This window comes from Mytilus californianus, unplaced genomic scaffold (assembly GCF_021869535.1).
Source record: "Mytilus californianus isolate M0D057914Y unplaced genomic scaffold, xbMytCali1.0.p SCAF_2, whole genome shotgun sequence".
NCBI lineage: Eukaryota > Metazoa > Mollusca > Bivalvia > Mytilida > Mytilidae > Mytilus > Mytilus californianus.
The window spans coordinates 68,894,102-68,908,892 of NW_026262668.1; the positions used below are offsets into that span (position 1 = coordinate 68,894,102).

Sequence of the window (14,791 nt, forward strand, 5' to 3'; positions counted from 1 at the left end):
ACATACTGCACAGCCAAACAGATTTCCCTCTATATAAAGGATGGGTTCCGCCATACAGGGCCGTGTTTGGTTGTGATGCAGAGATATGAGCATCTCCATTTTCACTGCCTCAAGTGATTGTTTGGTCTTTACAATCTGATGAATTGATGCGACAGTAGGTAATAGTGGTTAAAATCTCAAAAATCGACCTTAGAAGAGACAAATAAAGGTGCATCAACCGTGTGAGCGTCTCCTGCTATGGATGCATCACCCAACATGCGTATATCTGCTCATCCTGTTAAATGTTCTGATAAGCAAAAAGATGTCAGTCAACCTAATCATGCTAATATGACTTTGAATCTGTTGCGAACACATGAAAAAGAAGACATTCGTATATGTGTGCGTTTTGCAAAATCCAATGTTGAACGTTTTAAAAGTGCTTTATCAGAAAAAGTTTTGACAAAGCTGAATGTGTAATGGTCCGGGTTTCAACAAATGTGGTTGTAGTGCTAATACCAGATTTTACGCCAAACCATGTATTTGCAAAAAGATCAGGACAAAATTTAATGTTTAATAGATCCTGCCATCCAAACATAATATGAAATAATAAATAATATTCGGTGCTTGTCGAAATGTTAAATCAGTAATTTTATTTTTTAATTATCTAAATTCTTAATATCAAACTTTTAAAATTCCGTTATTATCATAGATAAAAATGCTCTGCTGCTCGATACTTCGAATTGCTCAGTTTTTGTGAATAGGTCATTCTATAAAATAATTTCAGGCAATTTAGCAATGCCTAAACTTTTCAGGCATTTTACAAAATGCCTAAATTAAAAAAAAAAATGCACCTAACATATATATGTCTATTCTCTTAAACCAAAGTACAGTGGTATAAAGACAGATCGGTTCTAAACAACAACAACAAAAAAAACAAAAAAAAAACTAACGAAAATACAAAAGGAGCAAAGTATGTTTGTATATAACGTCGAAAAAGAGCAAAGTTTGGATTTAATGTCCTCAAGATTCAGGATTGCTAAAGCCTTTAATGATCAAATTTTTTGGGTGTTAAATATTTAGTGTAGGTATACGAAATCAGAAACCATTGATTTTAACTTTTGAAGTATGACAAGCTAGTTATTTAGCTATAATAGTTAAACTATTGGAAAAAAGTCACGGATGAAAAGTCACTGGAAAAAAAGTTACAGGAAAAAGATCACAGGAAATAAAGTCACAGTTAAAAAACAAAACAATTTTAGTAAATTTAGTATATATTGCCAAGTATTCAGTCAAATGTAACCAATAGTTCTGCTATATTTCTGGGTTTTTATGATAGAAATATTATTGTTGTAAGTATTTCAATTCTAAAAGATAGCTAAATGATCAGAACATTACTTTTTTACTCGAAATCAACTTGCTCACTGGAGGTGTCTTATCAACTGAATAGCATTTCAACATCTTTTAATGGAAAGAAAATTGAAAGAATCGTTTGCAAATCATATTTGGTTTGGTACCAGTAATCTTATTTATTTCATACAAATTGTGATAAAAAAAATTCTTTTCTCTGAATGAACTAATTAAATTAGAATACAGGGGTGTGGTATTTCAATTTTTGTGTTTATTGCAAATGATTTATTTTCCAAGATTATAAACAAAATGTTGTTCAGTAAATGTCAAGTTTTTAAAGAGTCATAAGCTGTCAAATTCATGTTCACCGATTTCAAAATCTTATGTTTTATTTATAACACACAAAAACGTCTATCCAAATAACAAAAAAGTCATATAGAAACTTTTTTCAATACTAGGACTCGTCATAATGAATCAACATTTCGTGTGTATTTTAGAATACTAGTAGACGCCATCCAATTAACCATCGAGATGATCTCCGAAGAATTCCGTAGGTCATATGACCTGATGTAACCATAAATATAGACATAAATATGCAGGCAAGCACGTGCAATCGTATAATGATGATATTTCTAGGTCTGTTTGATTTCATGCCATAGATAAAAAAAAAAATATGTAGATGATAGTTTTACCTGTGTTTGAATGATTTTGTAAGAGCAGAATCAGTCAACGAAAAGGATTTTCCAGGTGGTTGTCTTGTTTCACTTTTCAATGTTGATTTTTTTTCTTTTTGATAAATAAACATGCTTAGCCCATGCGTAACCTACTCCTAAATTAAGGATGTTTTGAAGCTTATTTGACAAAATTGATCCAAGCTGACCGCTAATAGCCAAACTATTATTTCACAATTCCACTTTTATAAACGTTTGAAACAAAAACAAAATATCTTGAATATTTGTCAACTTCGTAGCTAATGACACCTCAAAAGATTTCAACAGACAATTATCAAAGGGGCATTCGTAGCCAAAAATTGAAAATGTTTTTGTTTGTTTCAAACATTTATAAATGCGGAATATAGAAATAGTATTTCGCTAAGAGCAGTCAGGTTGGTTCAATTTAGTCAAAGTAAGCTATAAACGTCGCTAATGTATTATTGGCTTAACTCATTTGAATCCGTATTCATGCAACCTTTAATTTTAACTTTACTGGAAAAGGTTGAGCATGTGTTTAGCATGTGATTCATTCATTAAAATGAAAAGAATGTCAACATTGAAAAGGGAAACATGCCAGGGAGATACCAGGAATAACAAATTCGTTGATAAATCTGGTCCACAAAAATGCATTCTTGTAGAGGTAAAACGATGATAAACATATATTTTTAATCTATAACATGAAGTCAAACAGACCTTGAAAAATCGTCATTATGATATAGCACGTGCTTGTCTGTTTATTTATATTTATGTTTATATCGAGTTATATGACCTTCGGTAGTCTTTGGAGGTCATCTCGATGGATAATTATATGGCGTCTAGTCTAAAGTATGCACTAAATGCTGATACATCATAATGAGCCCATGCATTGTTAAGTGTTTCTTTTGGACTTTTTGTAATTTGAATACATTTAGTATGTTATAAATCAAATATGAGAATTTGGGTCAAATTGGTGAACATGAATTTGACAGTTAATGCCCTTTTAACTAATTAACTGCCTTCAATATTCTATTTACATTTCCTGTCATTCGTCTTATGTCAGGACAGATTATAACGCTATACAAAAATAAAGATGTCGTTTTAAAATTTTATATCATTCATTTACTATAAAAGATCCATAGAACTTTTAAAAAGGAGAAAAGCAATTAAATTAAATACTACTAATCATTTTATACAAAAAAATGGACATTATTTTCTATCAGATTTGTTATTTTTTTCCGACATTTATCAAATGTGTAACTTTTTGTCCTTCTCAATTTTTACCTTTTTTCTTATGACTTTTTCTTGTTTACCGTACACAACATTTTAAGAGCAATTTCGGAATAAATGATTGATAAAGCGTTTAAGTTTCTCAACCATCTAGTAACATATCAACTCATTCAACGATCGCATATGTCTGATGACAGTCTGAACAAAATGATAGTTTTATAATGTTTCTACCTTTGACACTTACAACTGGATGTGAATTTGCAATCAAGTGAGGAGTGATGCGTGTATAGTAGAAGACGCACCTTTTGTCTAACTCCGTTTGTAGTTCGTGCGAGTTTAGAAATATTTACTGAATATCGTTAAACTACCTTTATATATTCCCTTACACTTATTTATGTAAAATTATTTAATTTCATATTTCGATATTCCATGGATTTATTTTCTAGCATGCATATGTGATTGAGGGTTGATGCTTACAGGGAAGCCATTGAACCAAGAGTTCATAAAGGTAAAGTTGAAGTAGTCTCTTCAAAATTCCTGATTTTGTTGACAATTATGGAATATTTGTGTCACAAATGACTACTTAAATGTTCCATTTGTCGTTGCCAGTATCACGTTCACCTTCATGACATTACCGAATACGAATTATCTCTGGATGTTTACTTGGTATAAAGAACACAACGTGTGACACTAGTGGAACAGGAACTGTCTCCCTTCAAGAGAACACGAATACACCCTCGTTGTTTTTGTGTGGTCCGTGTTGACCAATCTTTGGTTTGTGTAGTTTTTTGTAGACACATGTTGTCTTTTGGCAATGCTTATGTCTCTTTTTTGACGGATGATTTTTGACTACCCTCTTGGTACCTTCTTTCCTTAATTAAAAAAAAAATTGTCAGTTACTTTCTTTGTTTATATCGTAGTGCTTCTTTCTTTAAGGAAAGTTGTTTTGATTGCAGATTTAAGTTTTTTCCAGGGCGATTTAAAATCAGGCCGAAGATGGACAAGACGAAGCAAACTAAAAATTTAGCAACACAAATCACACCAAAAAACCGGAGGTGATCACGGGGTAAGCAGATCCTGCTCCACATGTACCGACCGTTGTGTTGATCATGGCAAATATAAATTCGGTGATAAATCACATTTAGTGTTGTTACAATCGAGGAAAAGAAGACGGGATTGTGGCTACGATTAAGAAGCTAAAACCCTTTTTTTTGTTTTTTGTCGTTAAGTTTTTTTTTCTCAATCGACCCTCATTGTCAATTTCTAGATGTAAGTCAAGATATGAGTAAGATGTAACTGTATCTGTTGTATTCCTATTTCATGTTCGAAGGGATGTGTTGACTATCGTCATCACTCACTTTGAATAATTATAAAGCGGGACGTGAAGCTAAAGTATAATGCTACCTTCTTTTCATTCTTCCTCAGAAGCTCCTGTATGAAGTCCGACTTATATAAATAAAGGTACAAGTCGACAAGAAGAGGGACACATTTGGTTCCTACGGGAATGCCGATTGTTGTTGAAACATAGTCCTCCAAACGTTGTCAATCAAGAAATCAAGCATCTTCATAATGTAACTTCCGATAAAATCTTGTTTAAATCAGAGTGTACTACAAAAGATCTTTGGAATAGTTTAGTATACACGTCTGAATCACACCGCCCCCATAGTAGATAGTTTCACAATAACTCTGAAGCTAGGCTTAGATTGCTGATAAATTGATGTTTATAGTTTAGAAAGAGGATTTATGGAGCACTTGGAAGACCCAGCAACATAACGTTGTTAGTAAGGACACTTGTGTAATTTAGGTATCCAAAACAGAAAAGGAAGAACCAGTTCTTCATCTTTGATTGAAATTCCAGTGGAACATACGACAGACCTATGATTATTTTGGATGTCCTCTTGGGAAAGTGTCGTCGGGGTATATGAGTTTCCGAGTAAATTGTCAATACCCTATTCCTTTACTAAGCTGTTTATGTTTAGAAAAGATAGGAAATGGTGTATTGATTAATGGCACAAAATACCCACACACAAGAACAAAATCCAACAACAAAGGTACATGGCCTTAATAGTTGTTCTTGATTTCAAAGTGAGGACTTTGATACGGAGCAAAAGTTCACACCTCACTGCAAGATTAATCAACTAGCTAGCTCCGGTTTATGCAGATAATTATTTCCTAGATGTCGATGAATTTACATATGTACACTAAACGTAAATGCAGGTAGCATCAACAAATTCGAACCTATAACCTATAACCTACAAATAAATCAACTAATACTGTCAATTTGGAAACAAAAACTACACAAAAATTTATACCAGCACGGGGCACATCAAGATGTTTCTTAGATAATTTACAAAGAAATCATATATTTCAGGGGCTAATAATACATATTGACATTATAACAATTTCAAAGTAATGATAAATAAGAACACGACAACAAGAAAGAAAAAAAAAAACAAGGACAAACAAAAATTCGGAGCATATTAATATATTCAAACTCTTCCTATTATAATGTGTGAGCTTGCATCCAATCGATGTTTTTCATTTACAAAGAAATGCTATTAAGGTGTATGCGCTGCTATATTCTGTTGAATCCACTTGACGAAATTCAAAACATTTGAATAGGTTCCAGGTTTATGTGCCTCTGTAAAAAGAAGCAAATTATTTCATTAATAAATGCAGCACCTTCATTAATAATAATCTTATAATATCCACACGCTACACGAGAGTATTAACAATAACGAGCATGCATTCACTCCCCAAATAGTTGTCAGTGCTTAAGCAACTGGCATACTTTATTACATACATAAAATTTCCAACGGACAAACTTCAGTAAATTAAAGAAGTTTCAATATTCCGTCAGTCAAAGGTGACTGTTCAAGGTTTCGGTCATTCTTTTGTCTAAGCTCTCTTTTATTTAAATACTTTCTATATTTTTAAACATATATTACAAACTATGAAAACTCTTTGAAGCAAAGTAATTCTGTGTGTTTAATTCATCCTATGATACAATCTCCTGCTTGCGAAAAACATTCCATGAACAATAACATATTAACCAAAACCTAAAATTAAAATTGCAGATGCAACAAAGCCTCTTGTATGATTTCAGGTGCTAGGTACCGACTAAGACCCATAGTTATGTTTACAAACAACAGTCACCATATTGAAAGGTTGTATGTCCCTTTCCCCAATCACTAAGATAAATTCATCGAGTTTTACGATATAAGCAATCTTATTATAATATAGATCATTTATCCATGCCGGCTTTACTTACAAGCGAAGTGCGGACAAAGATCTCCGTTTCAATCAGACTGAAAATGATTGTTACGAACATGAAACATTGGTAGCTTGGCATTACAAACTTCTTTTAAATTTAATTTCAGCCCAAAGTAAAATGTAGGAAATTAATAGCTGACAAAAGTTTTTAAAGGGTTAATTCAACAAAGTCACAAACCACATTTGTAAAATGCACATCTGACAATGTGGTATCTTGTGTAGAGTTTCAGATCAATCAAAGTTTACTGATTTTCATACACGTACAATCACACAGATAATGCACATGTCTCTATCTTTATAAACATGTCTTAACATTTATTTGTGTACGTACTTGCACAACCATTACCCCACGATACAACTCCATGCTGGTACCACTGATTTGATGACTTACACACAAACGGGCCTCCACTATCACCCTACAAAAATGTATATCAGCATACCGACAAACAATGTCATGTTAAAATTGAATTTGAAATGTCATAATGATTTACTGTAAATTTTTGTTTATAAACGATCAAAATATGACAATATTCATACATTTCATTTTTCGAAAAAACATATGTTAGCACATGTTATTCGGTTTTAATATGCAATGTATTGATGGTCTCTGACAAAGGTTTTACTAAATCATGAATTTTTCATTTGTTCAAACATGAAATGTAGTCATGACAGTATGTGTAGTATAAGTAATACCTTACGAGAAAAATCCTTGTAAACGAAGATATGAATGTTGTGAGGTAATTGCATTTTGATATGTTTCTACGACAAGATACATTCAAAATAATAATATAAACTTTCTGATATTAGATTAGTATAACCAAATATATCCTACTAGTATTTAGTTTGCAAACAAACTCAATACCTCATTGGGCCTTCTTCATACATTTACTTACACTTTGTAATTGATAGTAAGGGTCATTCGAGAACCTAACTTACGACAGGAAAAATTGCATCATATTTCGATGGAAAATTGCTGCTTTCAGGAAAGCTATACCGAACCAAGAGTGTTTAACTACATATAATTAAGTCACCCCTTCGATCGCTTTACAAACATCATAATTCGTTGACCGTTACGGAATATCCGATTCATAAATTATTACGGATATGACCAATTATTCGTATCCATCATCCTGACTTCCATTTTTCATATGTGACTCATCACAGGATTTTTGCTTGTCCAGAACAACAAGATGTGTACCAAGTGCATGTGGTTGTGATTGAGTTTGTTTTACTAAATTTGAAGTTTCTGTGTGGTGTTGGGATGACTGATGTTTGTCTTTTAGCTTTTTTTTCATTCACAAATGGTATTTGAATCCCGACTTAAATCAATTGCCTCCTTTTTTTCTTCTTTTATTTTTGCATGTCATTGGATGGTAAATTGTGGTTTCCAATATAATGCGGACAACCCTTCAAGATGTGGGCAAACATTTGCAATCCGGTATATCATATCACTTGAAATTCTAGAATTAATTCTGGATTTCTTTATTTTATTTAAATGTTGCAGAATTGAAAACATTCTTTGATATCTGAATCAAAAACACAGATCAATATACATTATTGCGAACATAATCTTATCGTCGACACTGAGTCGTAATATCTATTTCATAGTTCGCCTCCATTAAACAACATTTGCTGAAATACGTTATTTCATCAGTAAGGATACATTTAATCATCACAGATAACGTTTTTCTTTTATACAGACACAGCTTTTATCGACATATTTTGTTTTCATGGAACAATTTCCTACAGAAAAACAGTATAGGTATATGTTTAAAATATTCTCTTGGACACATCATACTCCCGTTCTAATTTATATATTGATTGCATACCTTACCACTCAATATTATTTGCCACATACATTAAATGTATAAATGAAATGAAGTATTTGTTCTGTTGAAAGCACAAATACACAACAATTAGTTCCTTTCCAAAATGTACAATTATTTCAACACTATCGCGATGCAGTATCGCAACTTTACTTTGTTAATTTTTTTCCCATTTTATATATTATGTTTCCATTAATATGCTTACTTGACAGGAATCATGACCACCTTGCTCAAATCCAGCACATATCATATTATTTGTAACTTCCCCGTTATTAGATTCGTTACATTTTTGATGGTTATATATAGGTAAAGCTGCCTGTTTTAGTAAACCTTTACAGCATGTTTCTGTGAATAAAACAAGAGATAAGAGTAAGAAATATTGCAAAATTTAAAATACACTGATCTTTATTCTGATTCAGCTCTAAGTTTTCGGAATGCATTGGTTTTCTCCGCTCTACTGTTGTAACTAAACCTTTACAATGTTGTTTTGAACGGAACCATTTTTAAAAATCTACACAACAATGCCCCATGCTCATTTGAAAGATAGACTACATTTTTTACATTAAAATTGCCTAGGAACCGTAGATACAAATTTCTTGATATCATCAAAATCCTTGACTGTTTTTTATCAACAACATATTTGTTGAGTTTGACGGATTCACATTTACATTCCGATGGGTTCGAATTGTGCACCCTTATGGCCGACTTTGCCAAGCTCTTTAATTTTACTATGAGACGTGTTACGAAATGGTATATACTCGACGCTGAGGTTGACAAATTGGACTTTAAATGCGGGTATCGTATCAAAACACAAAAGTGATTTCAAGATTTAAATTACCTGTTTACCAATTAAATCTTGTGTTTAAACTGCATAGTACTGATGTCCACGTATATTTGTTCCTTATAACAGACGTCCTTTTGATTTCTTTATTGTGGACATTTCATTATAAATATTCATAACGGAACAAAAAGTCCATAACAACAATTCCTTGAGGAATAAAAATGATGAATCCCATAATATTTCTTCCTTTTTGAATACTGACTTTTTGCTTGTCCAGAACAACAAGATGTGTACCAAGTGCATGTGGTTGTGATTGAGTTTGTTTTACTAAATTTGAAGTTTCTGTGTGGTGTTGGGATGACTGATGTTTGTCTTTTAGCTTTTTTTTCATTCACAAATGGTATTTGATTCCCGACTTAAATCAATTGCCTCCTTTTTTTCTTCTTTTATTTTTGCATGTCATTGGATGGTAAATTGTCAAGATTTAAATTACCTGTTTACCAATTAAATCTTGTGTTTAAACTGCATAGTACTGATGTCCACGTTTATTTGTTCCTTATAACAGACGTCCTTTTGATCTCTTTATTGTGGACATTTCATTATAAATATTCATAACGGAACAAAAAGTCCATAACAACAATTCCTTGAGGAATAAAAATGATGAATCCCATAATATTTCTTCCTTTTGGAATACTGACTTTTTGCTTGTCCAGAACAACAAGATGTGTACCAAGTGCATGTGCTTGTGATTGAGTTTGTTTTACTAAATTTGAAGTTTCTGTGTGGTGTTGGGATGACTGATGTCATCAATTCAACAATTCATAACAACAATTCCTTGAGGAATAAAAATGATGAATCCCATAATATTTCTTCCTTTTGGAATACTGACAGGAGGGAAGAGTATTGCAGAAATGATAAAAAATCCAGAAGAAAAGAGAGAAAGAAAGCCGAGAAAAAGAAGTAATAGATGAGAGAAACAACCCCTACCCCCCACCAACCCTTATAAATTAAATCAATATTTACTTGCTATTTTTAATTTTTTAATTTTACGAAATCAGCAGCGACGGACCATTTAACTCAAAGGTGTGTTTACCCGAGGTCAGAACTTTTGGACGTGTTGCAAACAATGCAGAACCGACTTATTTTATAATATGATAAAAGTCCAGCTGGCGGGCGCGCGGATCAGCAGGCGAGCGGGAGAAGAGGGTACCCGTTTTGAGTAATAAACTCCTAATCTATGAGCTTCTAAACTTTGTACAATGCCGCGGTATTTATATACATAGAAAATGTGCAACTCCTTTTATGGATTCATTTTGAATATAGTTTGCCTTTTTTTCGGAGTTTGAACTTTCGTGAATTTTTGGCAATTGTACATATCATGCATATGACCAACATGACACCGCTATAGCCTCGCTTGCCCTTATTAGACCTTGGGAATGATTTTATAATATAATAATCTGTTAATGTCTACTCAGGAAAAGCTTAGTTTCCCTTATATTATTTTCATGTAAAATGTTACTGGTTCGACCTAACGAAATGAGAATCTTTAGAAAAAGTCATCCTATATGGAGACATCCGAGCTGGCATGTCAGTAACTGCTAGTAGTCCCTTGTTAATTTATGTATCATTGTTATTTTGCTAAGTTTCTTAAGTTACCTATTCTGACATCGAACTCGGACTTCTTTTAAACTGAGTTTTACTGTGCGTATTACTGTGTGTTAATTTATTCTACATTGGCTAGAGGTATAGGGGGAGGGTTGAGATCTCACAAAACATGTTTAACCCCGCCGCATTTTTGCGCCTGTCCCAAGTCAGGAGCCTCTGGCCTTTGTTAGTCTTGTATGTTTTTTAATTTTAGTTCATTTATATGTTTTGAAGTTTAGTGTGACGTCCATTTTCATTGAACTAGTACACATTTTGTTAAGGGGCCAGCTGAAGCCCGACTCCGGGTGCGGGATTTTCTCGCTGTGTTGAAGACCCATTGGTGGCCGTCGGCTGTTTTCTGCTGTTTGGTCGGGTTGTTGTCTCTTTGACACATTCCCCATTTCCATTCTCACTTTTATCCTATATATATTCATGCACAGTTTTTAAACAATTCGAATTGTAGTCTGAAATTGTCGTACCCGTTTGACCAGCCTTTCAAACAATCCGAAAAGTCTAAGGCATGTTGTTTCTTTGTTTATTTCTTTTACTTTAACTTTAACTAAGTCTTAGGAAATAAAGGTTTAAAATGAAATTGTAATTCCTCTTGTAAGGGTTCTATGTCAAATGTGACTCGTTTTTCGCCTGTTTGACATCCTCAATACATATTTCAGCACATTTCCCTTTGATGTTTCTGTTCATGCTTGAAGTGCACAATACATGCTTAGATACCAATTCTTTGTGAAATCTATACACTAAATACTTCTTAGACGACCGTAGAAAAATTGCGATAACTACGTGGCTGGTGGCATAAAATGCCCACACCGTTAGGGGGAATTGACAGCAATTGTCATGCCATTTACAGACCACACACAGAGCCTCGGACACAATTTTATTCCAGATGCCGGCATTGCATACATACGCATGTTTTTGTGGACAATATATAGGAATTATGTGCATTATATTTTTAAAATTCACAGTTTCATAGAACAACAGGATGATGCTCAACAGTTTAATTTACTGCCTTCAATTGACCAGGTATGGATTAAGATTTCCCCCAGGATTTTGTTATTTTAGGTAATAAAATATACCGCATGTCGTTCTCTGCTTATTACCCTCTATAGCGTCGTAAACTTAGAGCTACATGTAGACTAAGAGCAGAAAGAATATAATGTAAAAAGTGAACTTGCGATTATCGTTCGGGATTTCGGATATATGTTGAACACGCTATTAGCCGCTTAAAAACTTTCAAACTCAAAATCAACCAGACCAGACTGTGGAGCTTTGTGCGGGTTTAGTAGAGATCGATTGATTGTTGTTTGTTGTTCGTCCAGTGACAAATAGTTCATGCTTTTTCGGGACGAGGTTAATCAGTGGAGTGTCAGATTGATAATTATGCTCAAAGAACAGTAATTAATATAAAAAAAATCAAACTAGCTTATTATGTGATTTTTTTCAAATCTAGAAGTGCATACTTAGGCAATGGGGATACTTACCATCAACCCCTTCCCCCGCACACACGTACACCTTTCCCGTCCTATAATCATAAGCAATGATATCAGAATATAATCTTTCTAAATTAATATAATTTCAATTGAACGAAAGAAGTGTGTAGGATACCTGGTTAACATCACGCAAATTGAATTTTACCTGTTTTAATCGATAATCAATGTTTTGACAGTCCCCACATTAAAAGTCTAATTTGTCAACCTCAGCATCGAGTATGTACCTTTTCGTTACATGTCTAATAATGATGTCATGTCACACCATTACATACATTTCAGTTAGTGCTTGCATTTCACATATCGCAGTGAACTTGACATTAAGGATACTGCTGAAACTAGAAAGTCTGCTTCTTATTTTGATCTTTTTCTTTTTTATATTTATTTTATTTTTTCAAAACACATAATGCATAATCATGATAATATACAAAGGTATATAAATTATTCTTTACAGTGCAGATAATACAATGTCAGATAATTATAATTAAGTTAATTTTAACAATTCTTACAATCAATTACTAATTCTTAAGAACAGTTTGAGTTTTCTGCTGCAAACTAATTTGTCTATGTTTTGTTTTATTTCTATAGTAAAATTTTGAAGAAGAAAAAAAATTGAGAGAGGAAATTAAAAGAAAAAAAACCCCAAAAATTTGTTTTTTTTGTTTTTTTTTGATATTGACACAGATGGACGACATATTAGGATCTATGAAAAACGTGGCGATTCTAGCTTTCCCATTGCCAACTTTCCATTTTTCAGCAGTAACCTGGCGTTTACATATCTCTGTCTGAGTTGTGTCCTATTCCTTATTGTGGCATTTTTTGATTGAGTGTTGACTCGCATGGTGGGTGATCAATAAATCTAATTTCAAAAGGAAACACAACAGTAGATTTGTGTTTAAAGACATTCACTGATATTGGATTTTTGAATTTTACTTTGACCAGAGGGAAAACAAAAGGATAGAACTAATTATCTATTCAAAACTAATTTTTGAGGAACGATGAATGGAAGATTGTATCTGAAAAAAATCTTATTTCGTACAAATCATACGGCAAACTTGCTTCTGAATGCAATTCCTAATTTTGATGAGGTATTTTATTATGTATTTATATGAAATTTCATCTCTTTTGTTCAATAAGTGGATTTTTATGAATGGTCTGTTATACGGTATATGTGAAGGATAATGGGGTTTACCAATAAACACTGGTACTACAGTAAGAAATGCCTCACGCTCTATTAAGAGATAGTGATTGTATTTTTTTTAAAATTATTTTAAATTAAGGAACATATCTCCTTCATGCAAAGCTCTGATTCCTTGCTTGGCTTTGGCTATACTTTTTGTCCATTTAGGTATATAAGCTCTTCATTTTTTTAATAAGTTTTGGATTTTAAAATATTTTGGCCTCGTGCATCACTGAAGAGAAATTTATTGTTGAAATGCGCATCTGGTGCAGAAGTATTGGTACCGTTAATGTTATTTGAAGAAAAACATGAATAGTACCTTGAACGTCACCCCATCCTGTTACTATACACATTTGGCCATCGGGAGCGTCATGTTGTGGTAAACAGACTGGTTTTATATAGTCATTAAATTGTAGAGGCGAATCAAGTTTAAGAAGAGTGACATCAGTATCAATTAAATCCATGTCATATTGGTCATGTATCAATATTTTAGATATATTCCGAACTTGTTCATGAGGATCCGTTTTGTTGTCATGGTGCTTTCCTGCAGATACTGTCCATAATTCATTGAACCTGTCTCTGAAACATAGCAAAGTGAAATGACATGTTTAATAATAAATTTAATAAGCAAATTACTGATATCAAAGACATAGTTGTGATAAACAAGGATTATTGTTGAATACAATTTTAAAGTTATATCTTTCTAGAAGAAATATAAAAGACAGTAATTTACATAGGAAATTCAAATATGGGATCTTTAAAGCTCAATTTCGATACTCACTAGGAGTCAAATGTGCAGAAAACGCAAATATGTATCCTCTATTCAGAGTTACATCAGGAAAACAGAAGTATCCACTTGTTCAAAAGCTGTCAAATATTTAATGAGCAATCATAATATGACGTACGAGCGCACTTTGTTTCAGGAATAGCATTCGTCTGGTAGGATCGTGACAAACATTCGGAGGCAAAACATAAAGTGCTTGTTGAATGCATAAACCAAAAAGGGCACATGTTTAAACTGCTTAATAGGAAAGTTACAAAAAATGTAGCATTCAATCATGTGTATACCGAATCACTGCCAGCTTATGTTATTTCATTAAATAAAAACTCACGTTTCAAAGCAGTGAGAAGCAGTTAAGATCCATTGTGGATGAATAACAGAACCGCCACACGTGTGACCTCCATTCAAACGAAGTGATACTTGCCAAGGCCAGCTATTAGGTATTGCTTCCCGGCCACCAACTATTCTAGTATTAGTTTCTGCAGGCTTGAATGTTGGTGTGCCACAAGTGCTACTCTTTGCTACAAGGACACAGCTTCGTTTCGTGTATTATCAAACATAA

The 14,791-nt window shown here is 33.1% G+C and overlaps 1 protein-coding gene across 1 annotated transcript in view; it reads right to left on the bottom strand.

Moving 5' to 3' along the window:
* Nucleotides 1-5,714: 5,714 nt before the first annotated feature.
* LOC127728043 (suppressor of tumorigenicity 14 protein-like) overlaps nucleotides 5,715-14,791 on the bottom strand; it is a 30,055-nt gene continuing 20,978 nt past the window's right edge. The window contains exons 13-17 of the mRNA XM_052235216.1: nucleotides 14,561-14,750; nucleotides 13,768-14,027; nucleotides 8,550-8,689; nucleotides 6,850-6,934; nucleotides 5,715-5,886 (exon numbers count right to left, since the gene is read on the bottom strand). Of these exons, the coding sequence (XP_052091176.1) occupies nucleotides 5,804-5,886; nucleotides 6,850-6,934; nucleotides 8,550-8,689; nucleotides 13,768-14,027; nucleotides 14,561-14,750 (758 nt within the window). The 3' untranslated portion in view covers nucleotides 5,715-5,803. The remainder of the gene's footprint in view (nucleotides 5,887-6,849; nucleotides 6,935-8,549; nucleotides 8,690-13,767; nucleotides 14,028-14,560; nucleotides 14,751-14,791) is intronic.